General features: G+C 41.6%; 1 protein-coding gene and 2 long non-coding RNA genes across 4 annotated transcripts; 2 read left to right on the top strand and 1 right to left on the bottom strand.

Moving 5' to 3' along the window:
* The first annotated feature begins 5,968 nt into the window (after positions 1-5,968).
* Positions 5,969-14,902, top strand: LOC310889599. The gene is made up of 3 exons (XR_014576636.1): positions 5,969-6,024; positions 9,612-9,857; positions 14,677-14,902. It is a non-coding gene; the product is annotated as an uncharacterized lncRNA (long non-coding RNA).
* Positions 7,396-16,741, bottom strand: LOC310889598. Of its 2 annotated transcripts, none has more exons than XR_014576634.1 (7): positions 16,555-16,741; positions 14,909-15,099; positions 14,328-14,471; positions 10,041-13,111; positions 9,642-9,762; positions 8,858-8,954; positions 7,396-7,772 (listed from the first exon to the last, which is right to left on the bottom strand). It is a non-coding gene; the product is annotated as an uncharacterized lncRNA (long non-coding RNA). The 2 variants fall into 2 exon arrangements; XR_014576635.1 differs by having other exon boundaries at positions 8,882-8,954.
* Positions 16,742-16,788: 47 nt separating this feature from the next.
* Positions 16,789-24,554, top strand: TMED7 (transmembrane p24 trafficking protein 7). Its single transcript, XM_083817282.1, has 3 exons — positions 16,789-17,125; positions 18,986-19,231; positions 21,614-24,554. The coding sequence occupies exons 1-3, from the start codon at positions 16,919-16,921 to the stop codon at positions 21,848-21,850; spliced, it is 690 nt and encodes a 229-aa protein (XP_083673408.1). The 5' UTR covers positions 16,789-16,918; the 3' UTR covers positions 21,851-24,554.
* Positions 24,555-24,617: the final 63 nt, after the last annotated feature.

The following is a 24,617-nucleotide window of genomic DNA, read 5'->3' as shown; positions in this document are numbered from 1 at the left end:
ATCTTCTTGGGGTTTCACACAGGACTTTTTTCCCTCTGCTGACTGTCCCTTTCTTATGTGATTCTGTTTCTTATGACTTTATGACTCCTTTCTTTCTACAGGTACCAACTCCAACTGATTCTTAGTCCAACAACCAAGGTAAATTAGAAATTATTAAAAAGTTACTACATGATTAAAATTTCAGTTTAGCTTTTTCTTTTTTTAAACCTTACAGATATAAAAGTGTGTTTGACCCACTGACTTTAACAGACTCTTTGTATTGTACTCTCTGTGTTCTAAAATAGGTACTGGGGTAAATTAAGGCAATGCCCACTTTTATACCAGTCATTTGTAGCAACGTGAAATTATTTTCAGTATCTGGAAATATTCAAATATAAGGTACTACATCATCAGACCCCCTTCTGGAAGTGCTTTCCTGGTTTCACTTCATTTCTCTTGTTATATTTTCAAGCAGGTCTACAAAAGAGAGAAAACTAAACGTCCTAATAAAAGCAGGCTATTTTTATGTGACTACAGTCTCATTTTGAATCATGATTGCTCTCTTTTGAACAAGGAAGGAACAGCAAGAAAGGTAAAGATATTAAAAGTCTGACTTGTCAGAAATACCTAAATGAGATAGCACGCTACAAAGTGATTAAATATAAGACTATTGCTCTAAGTCTAAATCTATAAAAGCTAGGATAAAGATTCAGTACCTGAAGCACTTGACTGGAAAACTTAAACAATTATTCACAGGTTGGCATAAAGGTGGAAATGTATTTTTTAAATATAATAGCTGAAATAGAATGTGTTTTTTTGTTGTATTAGAGGCAAAGGAAGAAAATTATAGCCACCTGAATCTTCTGACAGGTTTGTTTTTGAATACAGTGGGATTGCACTTCCACACAAAATATTGACTAAGTGAAGGACATACATCCCTGAGAAAGTTGAAGACCAGTTGATGGCTCTCTAGAGATTTGCTGAGAAGAAAAATGAGGTCTGCTTTAGCTATTAGAAACCAGCTGCCCTAGAAATCAGCCATCTAGTTCACAACAAGGTGTCTGAGCTGCCTAAGGCTATCTTTGAAGTCAGTAGACAAAGAGTGGCACAGTAGACAAAGAAGGGTGCATAAATCCCACACATTAATTATCTGGAATTCGTCAGCTGAGATAGACACATTGCTATCTAACTTTCTCACTTGACTTAGTGTAAAACTGATTCTGTTTATTTTATTATTATTATTATTATTTTAAATCTGATACTGTGGATTTCATTAGCACTGTACAGAATAGGGTTTAGAGCCCCGAGGATTTTGTGGCTGTCCAAGTTTTTCTTTCACAGAAATACATTCTACAGATATGCAAATTAAACTTGGCCATATCCTCCCCACAGCTTTGCTGCAGGGTGACGTATATGAAGAGAGAGAGACCCTCTTGTGACTCCTGTTGGAGACACTATTGCCCTCTCCCCAGCTCTTGATCTCCCTGTCAGCATATTAAGTCACGCCATAGGCAAACCAAAGATCAGTGCCCAGCATAAGGTGAAGCAGAGATCTACCCCACTCACTTGGTCATTCTCAAGGCCAATACAAAACATACTGCCAATGCGTTTCTTCACCTCTATATTTTCCTTGGCTTACCTGAGCCTGGAGACAGACCTTACTTCCATATCTTAGATTCTTACTAATCTGCAGCGTCTGCCAGATAGGTCTCAAATGGATTATGGTGAAAATGGAAGAATAGGAGGTGGGAATAGTAAAGATAGGGGCAATAAATCAAGAAAATAGTCTTGCTGTAACGTAAAGAAATACTTTGCTGGTGCCGATTGTAAAATAAATTCCTGTTCTCAAATATAAACACTTAACAATCTGCCTCTGGACTGAGATGGACTGAAACAGTTCAGCTGCCATCCAAGGATGTTCTGCCCCTTCATTGCTGCTAGGACCAGCATGCTCAATGTGCTGAGGATGTGCAAGAACAAACACAGGAGTCAACCTGTGACCTGCTTGTAGAGAGGTCCTGGCAGAGCTGGCACGGTTCATATAGGTGTGGATCAAATATAATTACCAGATTTTTCTTGACAGCTTTTTGTAAGTGAAAGAAGTGTGAAGTGCTCTGGAAATTTCTCCCCATTGCACTGCTAGGCTACTCCAGAGGATGCATGAGTATTGCGTGGTGTGGCTGGGCTGGAAAGTTGATTTTAGGCATAACTTAACAGACCAGCATGGACAAAACACTGGAAATGATCTCTCACTCAAGCTGCAGGACAGAAATCTATGGTCTGCATCATTCAAGGCAGCAGAAGACCAACATGACTTGCTATAAATCATTGCTTTTGAAAGTAAATAAAACTTCCATGTAAATAATGAAATCAGTCAAAAAAAAAAAAAGAGGGCTTCTGGTACTTTGGAAGATGGTACTGATTTTCTAGTAAATTAGAATAACAAAGATAAGAAAGCAATGGAACAACAGCAGCTGCCAGAGAAATGGATGTACGTCTGGGGAGAAAGAAAGAAAGAAAGAAAGAAAGAAAGAAAGAAAGAAAGAAAGAAAGAAAGAAAGAAAGAAAGAGAGAGAGAGAGAGAGAGAGAGAGAAAGAAAGAAAGAAAGAAAGAAAGAAAGAAAAAGAAAAGAACAGCTCTGCTTTTCCCTTGTCTAAGTGATGTAGAGTATAATGACATTTCTTTTCTTCATTTTTTTTTCTTTTTTTCTTCTTTTTCCCAAATGGCAATAGAAACCTACAGAACTGTGACTCACCTTGAAGATGTTTTCAGTGCTGAAACCCTAACAACATGCTTTTCTCACAGAAGACACTACTTTCTCCCTTTCACAAGGACAAATAGAAATCAACAGTAGTACATAAGTCAAAAACAAGAATGGAAAAGCAGTAACTCAGTATTTTGACATTCTTGTCTAAAAATGCATAAAAACTCTTTTACTAAGTCAAAACAGTCAGATATAGGGAGTGACCAAAACTTAATACTGAATATAAAACATGATTTACACACAAGCACACATATATGTATATATGCAACATCTGTGAGATTTCCCACAACTGGTATCCCACATGTGATTATCTGCAGCGTAAGGCCTTCCACAGCCAGAATGATATTTTTTCAACAAAGTGTTTGACTGTCACAATGCCAGTTACTGGGTATGAATGATATGATCAGTACAGATAAAAGGCAATGCTGGTATCTCATACAGGAAAATCAGAAACCAAGTAAAGAGGAATTATAATAAAATCATAGTATGGTTGTGGAAGGGAATGTATTTGTAGGGCACTTTCTCATGGAGCTGGTAGACAGGCAATGCCATCCATAAATTCTTCATTGTAGGAAACAGGAAATTTCCAGCTGATGGCATGGACATTCACAGACTACTGAACTGTGTTTTTCTGTTATTCTGTACTGGAGAGGAAGATGGAAGAACATGTGACTTAGAAATTTCTAGAAGCAGATGCCAGGACGAGTTCATTTTTTATATGCTGCTTCCTTGGCCTTTTTAAATTGGGAAGGGATCCCAGAGGTACCCAGCCATGTAATCTACAGCAGAGAAATTGTTCTGAGACCCAAAACAAAGCTTAAAGCATAAGACGTGAAGATGAACTCATTTCTTTCCATACTCACAGGGCTATTTCTGAGTCAAACTGCACTTCTGTAGGCAGGAGCTGTAAAGGACTCAAGACACATGAAATGCCATCTCAACTGCTTACAGCAACAGTCAGGATTTTGGAAGCAGGTTGCAAGTCTGCCCACGATGTTGGTTGGTCCAGGATTGACTCCCTTCTCATCATCAGGGTTCTTGAGGGGGCAAAATAGCAAGAGGAATACATATATTTACACTAAAGAATCTGTCTGATTTTAGTATATTTAAAATAAACAAAGAAAACAGGTAGCTACCATGTGGCTTCTCCTATTGAATTGAATTGAATAATTTACATCCCACAAAGTAACAGAATGGAAAATATGTTTTAAACGGGGTCTTTCAGTTTTCTTTTAAGGAGGGAGTGCCCTGTTACTTGTCTTTGAATATATATATATATATATATTTAAACCTGTATATGTGTAAACATATGACTGTGAGACATCAGGTTTCAAGGTGAGTAGTCTACTTAAGCTACTTAGTGGATATATGGGCTGTCAGTTGTGGTCTCTCTGCTTCAGCCAGTCCACAGTCACACCTGGTCACAGGATGCACTGCAAGTGGTGACACAGGGAATAAGATAAAGGATGTTCATCCCTCATATACAAGGGACAGTAACTAATAAAAATAGAAATGATTAAAAAAAAAAGTGGGGGGTGCGTATTCTGCCATTTGTCAGCAGAATTTTACATAAACTTTTACTGAGTACAGTCTACATGGATAGAATATAACTTCCTCCATCCAGCCAAATGAATAAGTATTTTATTTTAAAAGACTAAGCATCTTTTTCTTTTTTATTCTTTTTTTTTTTTTTGGAGTGGGGTCTGTTTTCTAGACCTTACAAAACAGATCACGGCAACATTCTATTGAAAACTATGATGACAACAGTTATCTTAAGCAACAAAAATGTATACCAGCTAAGTGTACTAACCAGTGAAAAGCTTTTTACCAGTTGAACTTGAACCAAAAGAGACAGGAGAATTCTGCAGAAAACAAATAAAGACAAGGAATCAGGGTGTCTCGGTCAATCTGATGCGATGGAAAGCCAGCAAGATTTAGAGTGAGCGTTTTTTCATCTGCTGTAATGAAAATAATAAAAAAATCTGTTTAATATGCAACAAATTCAATTTAGATGATCAAGCTGGGGATTGGTCTGCATGAAAATAATACAGAATCTGTGGTAGATATTTTAAAGAAAAAGTTAAATAAGTCTGGGTTGTTGTGATATCATTGACGCTGTCTGAAGAAAGGTATCGACCAGGAATTTTCTTATGTTTTTCACAGGTGTCTTAATTCAAGGATTGCATTGCTTTGCCAGAGAAATGAACTTTAGGAAGAAAAGAAAAACCGAGGGCAGTGAGAGCAGGAAGGCTTGTACCATGTGGAAAAACCGAATATCCCGGGATAAATGCTTTGTTCTTACAGGTCCCATTTCAATCCATACTATGATACGTCCAGAGGTAAAGCTGTTTCATCCTCATTTGGTTCACTTTCCTGTGAGTCTGATCAATGGAGACACAGGACAGCCACGCACTGTAGTTCTCTCAGGTAAGAAAGCGTTCTCCTTCCAGCAGGGATGTTAGAGCGAGCTCTGCAGGGAGACAGGGAACAAGACAAAGGATGGTGATTCCTAGGTCTGAGCTAGCACAATCGTAGGTTAACGACCCAAAGATAAGGGAGTAAAAGACTGTATGCATAGATAACGGAACCAGCAAGAACTGGCTTGACCGATGAAGTCTGTCAAAGACAGGAAAGGCCAAAATTAGCAGCGAGGAAGACTTCTGCCCTTCGACAGACGACCACCCAAGGACTCCAGTACCCATACGAATAGAGACGGGAACCTACCTGACTGATTCTTCGGAGACCTGATGACTATGCAAGAGACTTACGGCGGAAATGAAATGAAGGTGGGTTTGTCCCACTGACAGAAGCACACTGCCAGCAACCGTTGGTGCGCAAGTTAGGTGGAGCTATCCCCTTTGCGCCTGGCGTGTGTGCGCAGCGCCGAATAAACAGACCTGCTTTATAACTGTTTGTTTATTTCTTTTCCTCGGAGGAGCCTCCGCTCCCAGCCGCTCCCCGCGGGAGCAGACAACGACCTCCTGCAGCCGAGCCCAAACGGGATGTTTAACACAGGGGGCCGGGAGGTGGTAGGGGACGCCCGCGCTTGGCCGGGGCCGCTGGTAAACCGCACCGAGACGTCCGGCGCACGGCGTACTCCCCGTCCGGGAGCAGGGCACCCTACGGGCTGACCGGCAGAGCGGCCGGGGGCATTTGCTGACCGATAGGGCGGCCGCCAGCGATCTGGGGAGCAGAGCGAGCAAATCCGAGGTCACCGCTGCATCCCCGTATTGGGAGCCAGGGCGGACCTGCTACTGACAGTCTAAGAAGCAGGAGAAGGGTAAGCGGGCCCCTCACAATTGTGACAGGGTTACCTGGGTCGTTTCCGCAGCTGCTGGAGGGCAGGAGCGGTACTAATTGTACGTCTTATTTGTAAATGTCCGGGTATTTTGTGTTGAAAGTAGTTGTGTAAGGGTGCGTGTGATGGAGCCACAGTGGTGTCGGGAAGTGGGTGGGAGTCCTGACTTGCGGTTATGTGCTTTTTTAACACCCAGCGGACAGACAGTGGCCTTAGATTGGGAACAACCTATCCCCAATACCTTTTTAAAGCCTCCTATTGACGGATAGGTAGGAGCGATGACTTGTTTTGTGTGGGGGCTTTCTGACAAAGGACATGAGAAAAATTGGCGCTCAGCTTGGGTCTTGTTGAAATGTAAATCTTGCGAGAAAAGGTGGTATTGTTTGTCTAGCAGAGGGAAGGCTGAGTGTCCCAGGCGTTTTCCCAAAGTCCCGTGGACTTAGGATTGCGACGGGACCCATCAAGAATCTGAAATCATATGTTAATCAATCACCCGATCTTTTGCATTACAGCAAAAGTCTTGATTCAGTTATTAAGGAAAGTTATTTCTGAAAATACTCAGCCACCTCTGTGCATGCCAAACCATCAATGGCACTGTGCAATACAAAGACTGCAGCGATAAATCAGGTTGTGGAATGAATGGCAACAAAACTAGTTGGCTCCAGATCCAAAATGTCATTTATTTGACCATTTTATTTATGGTAGCACTCCCATCCCCTCCCATTCCCTCCCTCCCCTCCACTCCCCTCCCCTCCACTCCCCTGCCCTATGATCCCCTCCCCTATGCTCCCCTACACTCCCCTCCCCTACACTCCTGTACACTCCCCTACACTCCTCTCCCCTACGCTCCCCTGTACTCCCCTACGCTTCCCTCCCCTACAATCCCCTACACTGCTCTACAGTCCCCTCCGCTACACTCCCCTACACTCTCCTCCCCTACACTCCCCTACACACCCCTCCCCTACACTCCTCTCCCCTCCCCTATACTCCCCTATGCTCCCCTACCCTACACTACCCTACATGTCCCTTCAGTACCCTACCCACCCCACCCCACCCCACCCCACCCCACCCCTGCCCTGCCCTCCCCTCCCCTCCTCTCCCTTCCCTTCCCTTCCCTTCCCTTCCCTTCCCTTCCCTTCCCTTCCCTTCCCTTCCCTTCCCTTCCCTTCCCTTCCCTTCCCTTCCCTTCCCTTCCCTTCCCTTCCCTTCCCTTCCCTTCCCTTCCCTTCCCTTCCCTTCCCTTCCCTTCCCTTCCCTTCCCTCCCCTCCCCTCCCCTCCCCTCCCCTTCCCTCCCCTTCTCTTCATTCACTCTCCTTCCCTCCCCTTCCCTCCCATCTTCTCCTCTTCTCTCTTCTCCTTCTCTCCTGTCTTGTTCTCCTCTCTTCTCCTTTCTTTCACAAATTTGAATGCAGAACAGGGAGAAGCGTAACTTCAAATCGCTTCAGTTGTTCTCATAGCTTGTATCACTGGCTGATTCATGGGAATCCTTCAGCAGTAATCATAAGCGTTCCAGCTGCTGTCTTACTAGTCAAGCAACAGTCTCAAACTGAGAATCGCTGACTTCTTTCTGTGGCTCGGACAGGTGGTTTTCAATTCCACCCTGCCTTGGACACATCCTCTTGCTATGTCCCCACCTACAGTGCAGTTTTGCTTAGAAGCAGAAGCACGGTTTTGAAGTAGTTCCACTGCTTCCATTTTCAATGATTTAGTTTGGCTAGCCAAGTGGTTTCTGTAAATAGAACACAATAAAGAGATTTTGGGTAGAAACAACTAAATGAGTAGTTCCTTTCCACATGGGCAATGAATATTTACCCTTTCCTAATGGAGACTACAGTGTAAGAGATAATGACAGATCATTCAGAGAGCTTTGAAATAGCCCTTGGGGATGCTTAGTCCAGAGGACCAGAGTAAATCTGCCTAAAGTACACCATGGGATCGCTCTGAATTACTTCCTAACAGACGCACGTCCTTACTGTGTCTGATATGGCTTCAGCTGGTTTGGGGCTTCCTTTTCACCTAATACCTAAATTAAGTTAAGAGTTCTAAATGAAGACGGAAAGATTGAGAAATAGATAAATCACTGATGAAAAGTGCTTTGAGAACTTTGGCCATTAGCCCTGGAAAGCATCAAAGTACTGTCCTATGAAGCAAATGCCTTATTCTCTTGATATCTAAGGAGGTAAATAAATCCAATGTTGGAACATTAAGGATAGGTTAGAAAAGTAAACACTAAAAACAAGTTAAGGAGAAGAACAAGTAAGCAATTGCAATGCCTATGGGGTTATTGCAGGGTTAGGCAAAGAACTATTGTGCAATGAAATCTTGTTATAAAAGAAATATTATGTGAATTTTTACTGTTTCATTTGTTGAGCTATATTTGGAGGGGAGTGAATCTATCAGGATTAGATGTCTAATTTAGAAATTAAAATTGGTTTCTCTTTCCTTTTGAGTTCACTCCATTTTATAGGATTTTATAATAGAATACGTATGTATATATATATTTTTTAAAAAGAATAAGAGCAGGTAATTATATTCACAATTATTTTTTAAATACAGTAACAATAGCAAGGATGAGATGAAAAGTATTTATACACCATTATAGTGTCAAGGTATGTCCCATACATTAGTAACAGTCAGAGGATTCATTTTAGAGAACAAAAGATATCTTTAAATAAGTAAATAAATAATTAAATGTATACGCATATATATATATACACATACAGAAACCTAAGAAACTGCTATGCAGGTTAGCTTCTTGCTCTCTTTTCTGAAAGTTACAGTGAATACAGCATCAGTGTGTGTTACAAACGTTACCCTCAGTCCACCACAGATACACACGAGAGGTCAGTCTGCAGGTTCCGGAGGCAAAGAAACTGCTCTGGCTTGATGCGAAGAGCCAAGACATAAGTTGCTGTCAGAGAAAAGATGCTGTCAAAGTGTGTCACGTATATGCTAGAGCATCTCTACCACCATCTATACTGCATCTATATTCAATCTATACTTGAGCATCTCTACTTAGCCAGTCTGGGTGACCTTATGAGCGTTCTGAAGACCCAGAGGAGGGTCTGTTTGTCATTTCTGTTTTTATAGCCAGTGAAAATTCTTACAATTTTACACAGTGTGAATGAAAACCACTAAGCGTACTTGCAATTTTCACAACTTCTAAGCAAGTGGAGATGAGGTCGTGGAATAAGCAAATAAACTGTTGATCTAGAAGCAGCCTAAAGATTGTCTTTAACCAGGGCCTTGTATTGTCCTTATGGCTGATCTGCCAGGAATGAAAGAAAGTCTCCCTGGGAACCCAGCCCTGGAGTCACCCAAAACTTGTTTAAACCCATGAGATTTGAAATGAGACAGTTGGACTCAATAAACTGCATGTTTACGTTTTTTGTTTGTTTGTTTGTTTGTTTGTTTCATAGCTTAATTTGATTAGCTGTACAGGTTGGCAGCTGCCTACAGACAAATACCTTATCAGTAGTCTACACAACGTGATCGCTCTAACTGAGAAAAATGAATTGTATTTGACGGACTTATGAAGTGTTTCCAACTAAACTTTCTACCACTACAGAAATGCACCTGCTCCTTTCACAAAACTTACGGGTGGTAATTGGAAATATTCATCAGCATTCTCTATTGCCTTCCTCATCTCAATTCTCTTTTGGCCTGTGAAGCTCTTAAGATCAGAGATGAAGATCAGCTATAATATGGAGTTTTGGATACTGCAAAGGAAAAGAAGAATCATACTGAAAACTCTTTTCAACCTCACCTGCGATCATCAAAGGAAAGAATACCAAAAGAATACCGCTTTATCATGGTAAGCATAAATTTGAACATAGGTCTCCTATAACTGTAGCGAGGTTAAACAGGTTCCAGACAAGGTTAAGGAGCACACCCATAATCATTTCCATAAAACCGTGTTTTCAAACAAATGGTTTAAAGATTTAGATTTTCTTACAAGTGAAGAAGGAAGAAATAAAAAAAAAATACCAGGACATACAGTTTTCCTCTAGCTTGCTTTGCCTCATTCAGAATCTGAGTCGGGTCACAATCAGGGAGCAGCATTGCAGAGAAATGCCAAAGCCTCCCCAGACTTGATGTATCTTCATCAACAGGGCTTTGATACTGCTGCCTCCTCAGCAACATCAGCAATCTACTAGGAAAGTTGGTGTCCACCGGGTCACATTAGGAGTAGGAAATCCCTCTTGCCACAACTTCACGCTCACACCGGAAGCCCCCGCGGCGGTGGCGGCTGTTGGCGTTGGCGGCGCCGTTCCCCCGCCGATGCGGTGCGGGCAGAGGGCTGCGGGCTCGTGCTCCTCGGGGGCGGGTCGGCTGCCGCGGCTCTGCCATGGGGCATCCGCTGCGGGGCTGCTGAGGCGGCGGGGGGGCTCCATGGCGTAGCGGGAGGGCGACGTGCGCTGGGACGGGCTGTGTGGCCACGAATGAGGCAGCTGTTCCAAAGCGCCACTGTGACATAATTCAGTTCTGTTTCGGAAGCCGTTACCGTAGGCCCCCTTGCAATGACAACCGAACACTCTCTGTTGCTAATGCGTATGTCTCAGAAACAATTAGAGAAGTACCACTATCCCCCAATTGACTTTAATTAGATTAGTTCAAAAATTATTCTCTACTACCATACATCTGTGGAAGGCGTGTGATAAATCTTTTCCTTAAGAAGGGATTCCAGACAAAAAGAGCTTGATTCTGATACATTCCTCTTACTTTCAGAGCTGTTGACCTTTTATTTCCCTATAAGAAAAAAGAAGGTGAAATCAACGATTCTCTTCCTCCGAGTTGGGAATATGAAATAACCACAGTTATCCAGGAAGCCTTAAAAGGAAACTACATACTTCCTTGTTAAACACCTTGTTTCTTCTGAAAAATTTTCCAGTGCTTTGTCCCTCCCACGGGATGCCATCCTTTCCAAACTGATCGTGAGGGGGCTGCCCACAGGCAGCAGCTCTTCAAGAACTGCTCCCACATGGCTCCGTACCACGGGGTCCATCCATCCCCCAGGAGCAAACTGCTCCAGCACGGGTCCCCCACGGGTGGGCGGCAGCTCCCCCCAGACCCCCTGCTCCTGCGTGGGCTCCTCTCCACGGGCTGCAGCTCCGGCCCGGGGCCTGCTCCTGCGGGGGCTCTCCATGGGCCGCAGCCTCCTCCAGGCCACATCCACCTGCTCCACCGGGGGCTCCTCCACGGGCTGCAGCGTGGAGATCTGCTCCATGTGGGACCCATGGGCTGCAGAGGGACAGCCTGCTTCACCATGGTCCTCACCACAAGCCGCAGGGGACTTCTGCTCTGGCACCCGGAGCACCTCTCCCCCCTTCTTCTTCACTGACCCTGGCGCCTGCAAGGCTGTTTCTCACTCCTCTCTCTCTCCCAGCTGCTGTGAAGCAGTCTTTTTTGTTACTTTTTTTTCCCCTTTCTTAAATATGCTCTCACAGAGGTGCAAACAACATACCTTATTGGCTCGGCTCTGGTCAGCAGCGGGGCCCGTATCTAACGTGGGGCAGCTTCTAGATTCTTCTCACAGAAGCCACCCCTGTGGCCCCCTGCTACCAAACCCTTGCCACGTAAACCTACCAGAGCAACCCTTTCGGTGAAGAAATTGTTCCTAATAACCACCCTAAACCTCCCCTGGCGCAGCTTAAGGTTTTTTGCTCTTGTCTTATCACTTGGGGCTTGGGAGAAGGGAACGATCCCCACCTCTCTGGAGCCTCCTTTAAGGTTACTGCGGAGCACAATAAAGTCTCCCCTGAACCTCCTTTTCTCCAGGCTAAACAACCCCAGCTCCCTCAGCCGCTCCTCACAAGACTTGTTCTCTAAACCCTTAACAAGCTTCGGAGCCCTTCTCTGGACACGCTCCAGCACCTCGATGTCTTCGATGAACACAGTACTCGAGGTGCGGCCCTCGCTAGAGCCGAGCACAGAGGGACAACCACTTCCCTAGTCCTGCTGGCCACTCTGTTTCTGATACAAGCCAGGATGCTCTTGGCCTTCTCGGTCACACTTCTTGACCACATGTTCCACGATAACAGTTTTCATTTTTGAGGGCGGGAAAACCGTCATTCAAATAGAATAACAGAAAATCAACACTGCATTACATCTGAAGTACATTTTAGCAAGTTTAAAAATAAAAAAATCTTGACAGTATATGTATATCATCTTTTTTATTTTATCTTTTTACATATGGTAACAATAATAATGGTAATAGTAATAATAACCATAGCAATGCAAACTACGGTTCATACTACATTGCTTTTCTTTACGTTATTTCTCAATGTCTGAGAAAATCACAATTGTTGGATTTGGAATGGTTAATGTATTACAGTATTAAGTACTAATTGCTTTCCCACTCAGTAATACGTCTAACGTAGGAGAAGCTGAAGAAATGAGGTCTTCACAAAGACAGTAAGCTAACTCAGAAACAACAAAACTGATTCTTGCACATGTGATAAAAGTGTTTCCTTGGCTGAGTGTCTCTGAGCTCCATCTTCCCTTGTGGCTGTAAAGACCGTTACTGAGGTATAGATTTCAGTCTCCCTAAGCTCGCTGTCCATGATAAAACAGAAGAAATCCGTGTGTACTTGACAGAAGCACGAATGACGTATTTTGTTAGAATTTGGAGATTTTTAAGGAAACGGGAGCCTCCAAAATATGGACTGGTTCAGAAGAAATGAACCTGATCTTGCGAGAGCAGTCCGTTGTGCTGGATCATGAAGAATGCTATCAGAGCAATCCTGGCTTCACTCCAATGTTTTAGTTATTGCCGAGAAGGCCTTGCACAGTGTTAAGGCCTTTTCCTTTTCCTTTTTTTTTTCCTTTTTTTTTTTTCACATTGCCCTGCTTTTGATGCAGCCCAGGATACAGTTGGATTTCTGGGTTGCAAGCGCATATTGCTGGCTCATGTTGAGCTTCTCATCAACCAGTACCCCCAAGTCCTTCTCCACAGGGCTGCTTTCAAGGTATTTCTTACCTGGTCTATGCTGGTGTTTCAGAGAGCCCCTCTGCTCGTGCATTAGATTGGGAGGCTGGGCATCTGGTCTGGATTGCTGGGACCCCTAGCTTCAAGAAGAATTAAAATGGAGTGTTGGACATCTAGAACAGTAAATAGGCATTTTCTGCTGCTTCCGTGCTAGGCAATGGGCATAGCTGAAATACATCTGAAACAAAACTATTACCAGCTAGTACCGTTCCAGACAGACCCTTGAGGATATCTGGGTCAACCACTGTGCTGCAAATTGTACAGACCTCAGATTAGTATTCTTTGTAAAAGCAGTTAAACTTAATAAGCAATGACTTTTATTAGAACACTAAAGAAAGTCTATTCATCAAAGGCTGCATCTTTATTAGATGTGGGGATGGAGCAATAATGTAGTTTTGCAACAAATGAATATTACAACAATGGGTATTTGTTATTGGTGCTCTGTGAGTGAATGAATGAAGTGGCCCTGTGGCTGCTGCACCTTCTATGAGGATGGTAGCAAGGAAGACCTGTGTTTCTGCCAGAGCTCCTTCTAGATTTGTGAATTTATCCAAACTGTGTTCTGTTCCCTTGGAGGTATAGTAACAAGTAATATAGTCCAATTGGAGAAGATCAGTAGATCAAAGCAGCTAAGGCTAAAGGCCTTACATATTCATCATGTGGTTCCAGCATCTAGGAGCTTTGGACTAGATTCAACTGGAGCCATTGGACAAAAATGCCTGCAAAATTTCACTCAAACCTATCCGTGATTAGTTTGGGTTTTTATATATCCCCTTTAGGGGTTGCAATACATCGATCTCGCACCTGAAACAGATCTTTAATTTCTGTTTCTTTAGAGAGAACATTCATTCAAGTACCACTAATCCTCTCTGAAACTACAACTGGATGGAGTAAATGTGATTACTGGAGTTTTATCGCAAAACTACATTCTTGCTCCATCCCAGCATCTAATAGAGATGCAGCCTTTAGTGTTCTAAGAAGAGCTGCAGCCAAATAAACTGGGTTTCTCCTAGAGCAGTCAAGCTGGATTCTGCCATTTGTCAGCAGAATTTTACATAAACTTTTACTGAGTACAGTCTACATGGATAGAATATAACTTCCTCCATCCAGCCAAATGAATAAGTATTTTATTTTAAAAGACTAAGCATCTTTTTCTTTTTTATTCTTTTTTTTTTTTTTGGAGTGGGGTCTGTTTTCTAGACCTTACAAAACAGATCACGGCAACATTCTATTGAAAACTATGATGACAACAGTTATCTTAAGCAACAAAAATGTATACCAGCTAAGTGTACTAACCAGTGAAAAGCTTTTTACCAGTTGAACTTGAACCAAAAGAGACAGGAGAATTCTGCAGAAAACAAAGACAAGGAATCAGGGTGTCTCGGTCAATCTGATGCGATGGAAAGCCAGCAAGATTTAGAGTGAGCGTTTTTTCTTCTGCTGTAATAAAAATAATAAAAAAATCTGTTTAATATGCAACAAATTCGATTTAGATGAACAAGCTGGGGATTGGTCTGCATCAAAATGACACAGAATCTGTGGTAGATATTTTAAAGAAAAAGTTAAATAAGGCTGGGTTGTTGTGATATCATTGACGCTGTCTGAAGAAAGGTATTGACCAGGAAGTTTCTTACGTTTTTCGCAGGTGTCTTAATTCAAGGATTGCATTGCTTTGCCAGAGAAATGAACTTTAGGAAGAAAAGAAAAACCGAGGACAGTGAGAGCAGGAAGGCTTGTACCATGTGGAAAAACCGAATATCCCAGGATAAATGCTTCGTTTTACAGATGAAATGAGGTTTCCATGCAGGGAAATTGTTTGCCTGAATTTTCTGTAAGAGTTTCCCAGTGACTAAGGAAATTAATGGGAAAGGACTCACTCGAGAATGCACTTTGTTCTTACAGGTCCCATTTCAATCCATACTATGATACGTCCAGAGGTAAAGCTGTTTCGTCCTCATTTGGTTCACTTTCCTGTGAGTCTGATCAATGGAGACACAGGACAGCCACGCACAGTAGTCCTCTCAGGTAAGAAAGCGTTCTCCTTCCAGCAGGGATGTTAGAGCGAGCTCTGCAGGGAGACAGGGAACAAGACAAAAGATGGTGATTCCTAGGTCTGAGGTGGCACAATCGTAGGTTAATGACTCAAAGATAAGGGAGTAAAAGACTGTATGCATAGATAACGGAACCAGCAAGAACTGGCTTGACCGATGAAGTCTGTCAAAGACAGGAAAGGCCAGAAGATTAGCAGCGAGGAAGACTTCTGCCCTTCATCAAAGACCACCAGAGAGCGCCGGACGACCGCCCAAGGACTCCAGTACCGATACGAATAGAGAGTAGAGACGGGAACCTACCTGACTGATTCTTCGGAGACCTGATGACTGCGAGAGACTTACGGGGGAAATGAAATGAAGGTGGGTTTGTCCCACTGACAGAAGCACGCTGCCAGCAACCGTTGGTGCGCAAGTTAGGTGGAGCTATCCCCCTTGCGCCTGGCGTGTGTGCGCAGCGCCAAATAAACAGACCTGCTTTATAACCATTCCGAGGTTATAGATAGAGTCTGATTTCCGCACGTCAGTAGCTGACCAACACTATAGAGCTGAGAAGAGATGTCATCAGCAGACTCCAAGTGACTGATCAGCCACTTTGATTAGCTAATATGACTGATTAGCTATAACTACCAGGACTAAAAGTTTGGTATTTCTGGAGAATATCACGTAGATGAAGGAGTGTTCAAATGATGGTGTACTAGTTTTGAAGTCTACAAGTATATTCTACCAAACTTTTTAAGAATAAATTCCATGCTAGGCCAATTGTAATGAAATTTTTCTCTCATTTCTACAAAGCTGTCTCAGTCTGGAAACTTGAGACAGTTCAGCATTGGGTAGTCATCTATCTTAAAATGCCGAGAACCAGTTAATAGAAAAGAATGCATGTCTGACAATCATACAACCAGATGGGAGGCTGTTTGATCTGGGTCTGTGGATTTTGTGTCTGTATGCTGTTGAGGAGATTGTTAGAATTCTGATTACAGAATACAGAACCTACAGAAAGTGCAGAATGCAAATGCTGGAGAGCACGGCTCAAAGTTTTACGCTCCCTGGGACTGCCTAGCATATTAACAGATCTGGGGAAAAAAATGACTGTGGTTCCAAATTAATATAACCATTTTATAACCATTCCAAGGTTAGAGAGTGTGAGTTCTGAAAGTCAAAACGCCCTTTTTCCTCAAGTTCACAGTTTCTGATCACATCTCTTGCCCAATCTTAGTGACTGCACTTTGCAAAGGAAGCCCAAACTTGCTCCATTTTACACTGCCTTTGCACAGATAGAAACGATTTAGCAATTGCTACCGTTCAGCATGTTCCATTATGCATATATTTCCTGTTTATATCAGTTTTAACATAGCCAGCAGTGATCTCGGGGCTAACTGTGGCAGAAAATGCCTGATAACGAAGGGGTGACTATGCCCTAAAGCCCGTCCCGCCATTGCAATCCATCCCCGCCAATCTTTCAGAGCCAGCACCTGGCTTTGTTTCGTTCTGGTATGCCGACCTGCCGGGTCTGAAAACGCAGACACGGGGTGTGCTGGGCGGGGGCGTCCCCTCGGATCCCTCCGCTCCGCACCCCAACACGGCGCACCCCCACCACACAACATGGCGGCGCGGCGGCGGTTCCCCGCGCGCGGCCCGGGCGTCGGGCCGGGGGGGGGGGGGGGGGGTGTGCCTGACTCGGAAGCGCTCCCGGAGGGCGGTGCTCGGTAACGGCAGCTCTTCCGGGGCGGCCTCCCTCTTCCCCTTGCGGGCTAGTCCGCCACGACGCCTCCGGCCTCCGCGCCCGGCTCCGGCTCCGCGCCCGGCTCCGTGCCCGCCCGCTCCGTGCCCGTCGCTATGCCGCCGCGGGGCTGCGTGGCCGTGGGGCCGCGGGGGCGGCGGTTGGCGCTGCTGCCGCCGCCGCTCCTGCCGCTGCTGCTGCTGCTGGCGCTGCGGGCCTGCGCCGCGCGGGCCTCGGAGATCACGTTCGAGCTGCCCGACAACGCCAAGCAGTGTTTCTACGAGGAGATCGCGCAGGGCACCAAGTGCACGCTCGAGTTCCAGGTAGTGGGGGAACGCACCCGGTCCCGCACGGCCTTGGCGAGCTTCTGGCGGGCTGGGTGCGGGCGTGCAGCCGTGAGGTGCGGGGAGCCAGCAGCCCTGGTGCCTCTTAGCTGGGCGCTGCCAGACGTTGGTCTGTTGACTCTATTCTATGTGTTCTACATCTCTCCTGGATATCTTTTTTTCCCCCACTTCTCCATTTCTTATGTCTAGGGTTTCTTTGCCTGCTGCTCTTTACGTTTTCATAAAGTCTTTTCTGCTCAGCACTCTTCCTATGCTGTGAAATGGATATCGCTGAGCAGATAAGCCTGCTATTGTCTATTTTGCTGTTGGTCTTAACGCAGATCAGAATAGGAAGAGTATCATTGGAAGGGAAATCAAGAGTTGCCCAGCTGCTGGTAGGCTGAAGCGCTGCCTGCGTGTCCTTTGGCACAGGAAGAGCAGAGAGGTGGCTCAGGCTCTGTGGGAGGGAATCCTCAGAGAACTTCAGTGCTCTCATAGATCTTTACTACGAATATGTAAACTGTCCCTTCACAGGGTGTGTGATAGATCTGAGTTACTCTTATGTAATTGGTAATGATCGTGCCCCAGTCAAATATGAAAGCACGCTTTAAAGATGAATCATCATTTTGCTACAGATATTATTTTTTTTATTCTAACCAGATAGTCATTTCCATGTGAAAATCTCCATTAGATACAGACATCCACAGAGAGACATCCACAGACATCCAAAGTTTTCTTGATTTTGTCATCACATTTGTGGAAAATCAAAACTTGCCAGCTGAAGGTTTTTAAAACTTTCTGTCTGTGGAGCAGCTAATTTTTGGTTCTCTTTGTTATTTCAGCTTTATGACTAACACTGAGGTTTTAATAACTTGATGCATAGGAAAAAATGATGTGGCTTTAAACAATAGTATCTGATGTGCACATATCTGAAGTGCAGATACTCAAATAGGTACATAATAGGTGCTCAAGTATATCAATGAAAATAAAATTTCTCTTTTTGTAGAAGGCTTCTGTACAAATACAAAAGGGATATACCTTAAGATACAAGTCTTGTGCTCTTTCAGAATGCTTTATCTTAAAAGGAAAAGGTTTGGAGTGAGTATTAAGCTTAAAACTACTAGTCCGAGCATCCTGAGAAAAGCAAATTATAAGCACCTAAATTACCAATAGGTCTCAGCATAGAGATAGGATATCTTGTCAGAAAAAAGTGGGGAAAAAAAGTGAGTCAGTCATGAAGTTTGGAGATGCTTGTAGGCACCAGCTGAATGTTGTGATGTTGGAAAGTGCTGCTGCTGACTGCATGAGACCGATGCAGCAGATCCCTCCATAGCATTGCTTTGTTGACAAGCTCATAGAAGGAGTAGCCAGGCTGTAATACCTGTTTTACTGGTCATATGTCATTCCTACCGTGTAAAGCAGCTTGACCTCATACGGTAGTTATGCTCTTTTGGTCATAGGGAAAGGAGCTGCCTTATCTCATTTTAACAATCTCAACTTGCAGGATTGATTCTACAGAGGGATTGTGTGTATATAGTAAATGGCTGATTTGTTACAGTACCACCTTTGCTGCTTTGTCAAGTTTTATCTGCTGTAGCCTTTGCTGTAGTACAATTAACTCTAACAAAGTAACTTAAATTTCTGTCACGCTGCTTGAAAATGTAGTTGATGTTATATATCCAGAATTGGAAATATTTTCAGTTTTCCATGTGCCTTTCATAACAGAAAGATTTTTGCGAACTGGCTTTGAATGTTTTTCAAATTAACGGCTTATATTTTAAATGATACTTGTTAAAGCAAAAAAATTTGCAGTAAGTGTCTGTTTTGTTAAAAAGACAATTTCTTGTTTTTTGTTTTGAGGTGATCACTGGAGGCCACTACGATGTTGACTGTCGGTTGGAAGATCCTGATGGCATTGTGTTGTACAAAGAGATGAAAAAGCAATATGATAGCTTCACGTTTACTGCATCCAGAAATGGAACGTACAAATTCTGCTTCAGCAATGAATTCTCCACTTTCACACACAAAACTGTGTACTTTGATTTCCAGGTTGGAGAAGATCCACCATTGTTTCCTAGCGAGAATAGAGTGACTGCACTTACCCAGGTAAAATGCTGTTGTGTTTGACAACGACTGTTAGCTTGAAAGAATGGTTTTGGTTTTTTTTCAGCTGCATTAGATGTCTACATAACCTTTGAACATCACTGGATTGGAGCTGTTAAAAAAAAGAGTTATTAAAAATAATCTTTTTTCAGAAGATATGTTTTATTCAACATAGAGTAGAGCTGAAAATGAAATTCCAAGTGCTTAAGAGAAAATTAGGGTAACTTTAACTCTAGGGCACTATCCTTTTTTTTTTTTTAAGGGAATTTACTTTGAATATTATGGTTCTATGTCCTACAAAGCATGCGTCACAAACTAGAATATCAGGGGATTAGGGTTTTCAAAATTTCCAAACTTTTGAGAAGCTTTGAGAATTATTTTCATACTTAAACTGATAGTCTTTCATGGAGGAAAGACTTAAGCTTATCTGTCACATAACTCTTATTTTTAAAAATTTGGAAGAAAAAAACACCAGCACAATCAACAAATAAATAGAAGTAGCCATATTTAGCTGACTGCTAGATAATTGTAATTTATATAACAGTCAGAAGTGTCGAAGTATTATTTTTACTTGAGATTTATTAATTTACTCTCCCAGTATTCCCTTTTTCTTCAGCATTTTACAGTTCTACACCACCTTTGCCCAAACTAAACCCATCCAGACTTTCCTTGGAACTCTTGCTCCATGAATTCCCACTGATGTTCTTGCACTATATCCATCACCAAACCTCTCTTTAAACAGCCATTAAAGAATGCTGGATGGGTTCACTATTTTGCTAGTCTGGACCCAGAGGTATAAATACCACTTCCCAAATGCCAATCTTACTTAATTTACCTTGCATTAAGTCTGCAGTAGCTAAGACGCATAGTGAGTACATGACTTCCTGTGAATTGAGGTACAGCTCTTACCTCCCTGTCCTTCTTCTGCTCTGTTTTATCTTCTGATTCTTGATGCTGTATTTCATCATGTGTTTTCTGTTAGTCTTCATTGTGTTCATTTGATGCATCCGATTTTCTTTTTGCTGCCTTGGCGTCAGTCAGCAGGGGAAGCATCAACAAGGCAAGAAGTGGTTGCTGGATGCAACCTCTCTGCAGCCCTTGTGGCTGTGGGAGAAGATATAAAATAAAATGGTTATCATTGTGTTGTAGCATATGCAATGCAAGTAATGTATTCGGAGAAGGGAAAGCTAACTTTCAGTGTACCTTTAGTAAGAAGGTTGTTGCTGCAGTTTTCTTGAGGCTTGTAGCGTGACCAGATTTGGGCAGCCTTTCACAGGAACAATAAAAGGTAAATGCCTGAAATAAGAGGAACTTGGTGTTTGAATTTAAGATCTCTTATGCAGATCTGAAGGGCTCTACAATTTATCAGTGAGATCAGTGGCTGAACTTAATTTGGGAAACCTCTTTCTGAATTTTATTGAGAAGAATATCTTAGACTTGTTCAGACACCTGTCTTCAAAGATACCTACTTGAAAAGATGGCCAGACACAGATGTGAGTGGCCTTACTAGGGTGTTAAACAGTTCCTTTCGATATAGGTTGTGCTGTTTGATCTTCAGGAAATACTGATTTTAAGACATAAAAACAGACTAACTGATCAGAACCTAGATATTTTGAAGATCTATTGATTAATTTCTTGGTGATCTTAGCACAGTGAGGAGTACTGACTTACAGAAGATAAGTTGAAATGGAAGAAGTTTATGTGAAAAATGATCTAGGGCTTGGAAAACTGGCAACAAAGACTGAAGATGTTGAGTGGTTCTAGCTTAGGAAAAGGGAGTATGATTATATTAAAAATTAAGTTGGGCAACTCTTTCTGAAGAAATTGTTATGTTATGGACAATTCAGGACCACTGAAATATGACAGAATTGTGTCCTTTCTCTGATTACTTTTTGCATACGTGAGTACGAGAAGGATCTCTTGCCAAGAGAACATATTGAGTTTGGTAATGTAGATTCTGAGATGTTGTAAAGCCTGAGTGAGAACTGTACAGTGAATAACATCTTGGGAAACATAGTATGTATTAAATACTTCTGTATCTTAATGATGGAAGAAATTGGGGCATCGATAGTTCTTCTAGTGTTCACTTTTGAACTCACATGAATTTAATATTTGTTTTATGGGTCTAAGAATGCATTGCTTTTTATTAGATCTAGTTTTACATGCTTCTGTATTTAAGAGTCTGTCACATTCCTGTTTGTAGAAATGGATCAATGTAAGTTTAAATGTTACTGTTTTTACAGTATTTCAGCCTAACAATGAAGTGAGATAATCTTTAGTCTGTAAAGTTGCACAAATCCTAATTTTAAGTACTAAAGCACAAAACAGAAGAAAAATATTAGAAACGTCTTTAGTTCAGAGATATGTATTTGTTTGTTTCCCTAGATGGAGTCTGCTTGTGTTTCGATTCATGAAGCTTTGAAGTCTGTCATTGATTATCAGACGCACTTTCGATTGAGAGAAGCTCAAGGCCGCAGCAGAGCAGAGGATTTAAATACAAGAGTAGCCTATTGGTCAATAGGGGAAGCAATCATTCTTCTTGTTGTTAGTATTGGGCAGGTATTTCTCCTCAAAAGCTTCTTCTCAGATAAAAGAACCACAACAACCCGTGTTGGATCATAACTGGCAGTGATAATGCTTCAGGTCATTGTGTGCTATTCATCTGTAGAGTTGTTCTCTAATTGTTAGGTACAAATGATCTAAATATGTGTAACATTCAAATCTGTCTACCACTCATCCATTTAAATCACAAAAGAGATCCAAAAAGTTACGGAAGGGACACATGATTTGAAATTTACAAAATGAAAAGGAAAACACTTTGGAACTTAAATACTTTCTGATTTCTGTATTAAACATCTTGCATTGACTAGCCTCTTTTATAGATTTTAATTCAGACTGAGTTTGATGGTTTTTTTTTCTACCAGTAAGATTACCCATTTGCTGTATAAGACTTTAAAACAACCAAACAATCCAGTGTCAGATATGCAAAAGCAATGCATATGAAAATTTGATTTGACTATAATTTCCAGGCTGAATGTATTTGCTTATAAACAAGCAAATGTGATGAACTGTAGTGTGCTGTTTTGATTTGCTGTTTAAAAAAAAAAATCATTTCCTTATTCAGAAATCGGTTGCAAGCTTGACAGTATATCCTGGCTCATTTTCCATCAGCCTGGTAAGTCTCCTCCTTCAAAGCTTGCTAAATTTTATAGTTGAATGTTTTTAAAGTTGCATTTGCTTAAGCACACATTCTTCTATAGTGGAATAAAACGAATTTCTTCTTTTACAATGTTTGCTTTACTGAACAGATTATAAACTGAGACTACTCAGGAAATACATTTTCTGTCTTCAGAAATCCAAATCTCCAAGTTTATTTTAAAAACATGCAATAAAATAGGGAGTCTTGTAACTTCGTCAGTAAAGCTGTACAGCCTCTATACTCATTTATGTTGCTGCTGCTTTTTGGATTTAAGACCGGAGGTAGCTTGGTTTTTTAGGCAGCACAGCACCAGCACTGGACAAGGTTATATTACATTTGAGGCACATACAAGGCTTTTTACTAAATTGATTTCCTGTTAAGAGGCCAATTTTAATATTGATACTGCATTGCACGTGTGCTGTAAATTTTATTTCCCTGTGTGTGGTGCACTAATACATTATGGCCTTGTGCATCTAATTGCCACTCTTTTTTGCTAGTGGTCAGGAAATGATTTAAATATTTGAGGTTATCTTTTTGGTAGAGTTGATAGTTACATTCTTTCCACTGCTCATGTATTTAGCAGCTTATGTACTGTAAAGTCTTGTTTTATTTGGATGTGGAAGATAGTAAATGTATGTATGTGCAAGTAGCTTGAATTGAGCTGGTCAACTCCTTCAGGTGGCTCTGGAGGAATAAGTAAACTGATTGATTCTTAAGTGCACAAATTAAACGAAGGTAAAAAGAAAAAAATTGTCATCGTATTACTGACTAATTCAAAAGATGCTTAAGCAAGCAGAGCAAGAACTCTAAATCCTCATTAGTAGCCTGTGTTATCTCTAGCAAAAAGTTGAAGTGACGTGTACAGGTGACCACTGAGCATTCTGAAGAACTGATGTAAGACGACTTCATTTTAAAATGTTGTGATGATTGCAAAAAAAAAATGAGCAAGCATGTTCCTAGTCTCTATTCTGAAATAAACTTCTTCAGAAAGTGAATTAAAAAATGAAGAAAAGTGACTCAAAAACAAGTAAAAAAGTCACAGAGGTATTAAAAAGCTTAATGTAAAATTCAGGATTGTGTGTAATGTCTTTCTATCTTGTACTGAACTTTAAATACTGCATTCCCATTTTGTGATGCATGCTTCCCGGAAATAGTTAGATTCACAAAGATCAGAAAGCAAAAAAGCTAGTTCTTTCTTCTTACAAAACAAATCTCTGACTGAAATAGGTACAATATTGTTGGTTATACCTATATGCTTCATTTTTGTGTTTCAGCAGCTGATATTTAGTTTTTGTGCTGCTTTGCACACAATAATGAAGTAAGTTGTGCACTTTGGGTGCAAGTATCAGAAGACAACATGATTTTAATTTTAAAGTATCCACTATAATCTTCTGAATTTTAAATGTCACTTGTTTAGCTTTAATCAGAACAAGTGCATTTGCTTTAAAGATTGAAATATGTTTTTTTTTTTCCAACTGAGTTGTTCTGTGTGCTATCAAAATTGGTAACAATGGGATAAACCAGATACTGGTTGGCCATTGTGTACATGTCTCTATTCTTTCATAATGTTGGAATGTGTGACATGGGACTGTTCGGCTCAATATTATTCCCACTGCAGAGGCTTAGTGGACTTGACTTTTGCATTGAAGTTAGGTATACGAACCAATCCTCTGATATCTTGCTGCATAATATGCAGGAATAGCTTAAAAATGCCTTTATTTTTGTGTTATTAAAAACATGGCACAAGTACACGTTTAAACATAGCTGTACATAGTTTTTAAAATGTGACTGAATAGGATATAATAAACACAAGCTAACATGCAGTGGGTGAATAAATGCTTTGTGACTTTTTGTTAAAGCTATGTCTTTTTATATATGGAAAGCATAGTTGGATTAATGGTGTGATACGCAAGTAAATCACCATGCATTAAAGGGGATACAACTGTGTTTTTAGCTGAAACCCAGGGCTTTTAGTAGTTTTTTTCCTGGATGTTTGTGTTTACGCAACTTATTTTCATGTTCAGGAATGTCAGTTCTTGTTTTAGTTTGGAAAAAAATATTAGTTTGAATAAGACAAGAAGCAGACCCTGTGAATACTGTATGGGTAAATAAAAATTAATATATGAATATGGCCTGACTGTTTTGTTTGCATTTGGGAATGGGGAGCATTGCTATTTGAAAAGCTTTGAA

Source organism: Anser anser, assembly GCF_964211835.1.
Source record: "Anser anser genome assembly, chromosome: Z".
NCBI classification, from domain to species: domain Eukaryota; kingdom Metazoa; phylum Chordata; class Aves; order Anseriformes; family Anatidae; genus Anser; species Anser anser.
The sequence above is the reverse complement of the archived record's forward strand: the minus strand, read 5'-3'. Positions and strand labels throughout refer to the sequence as shown.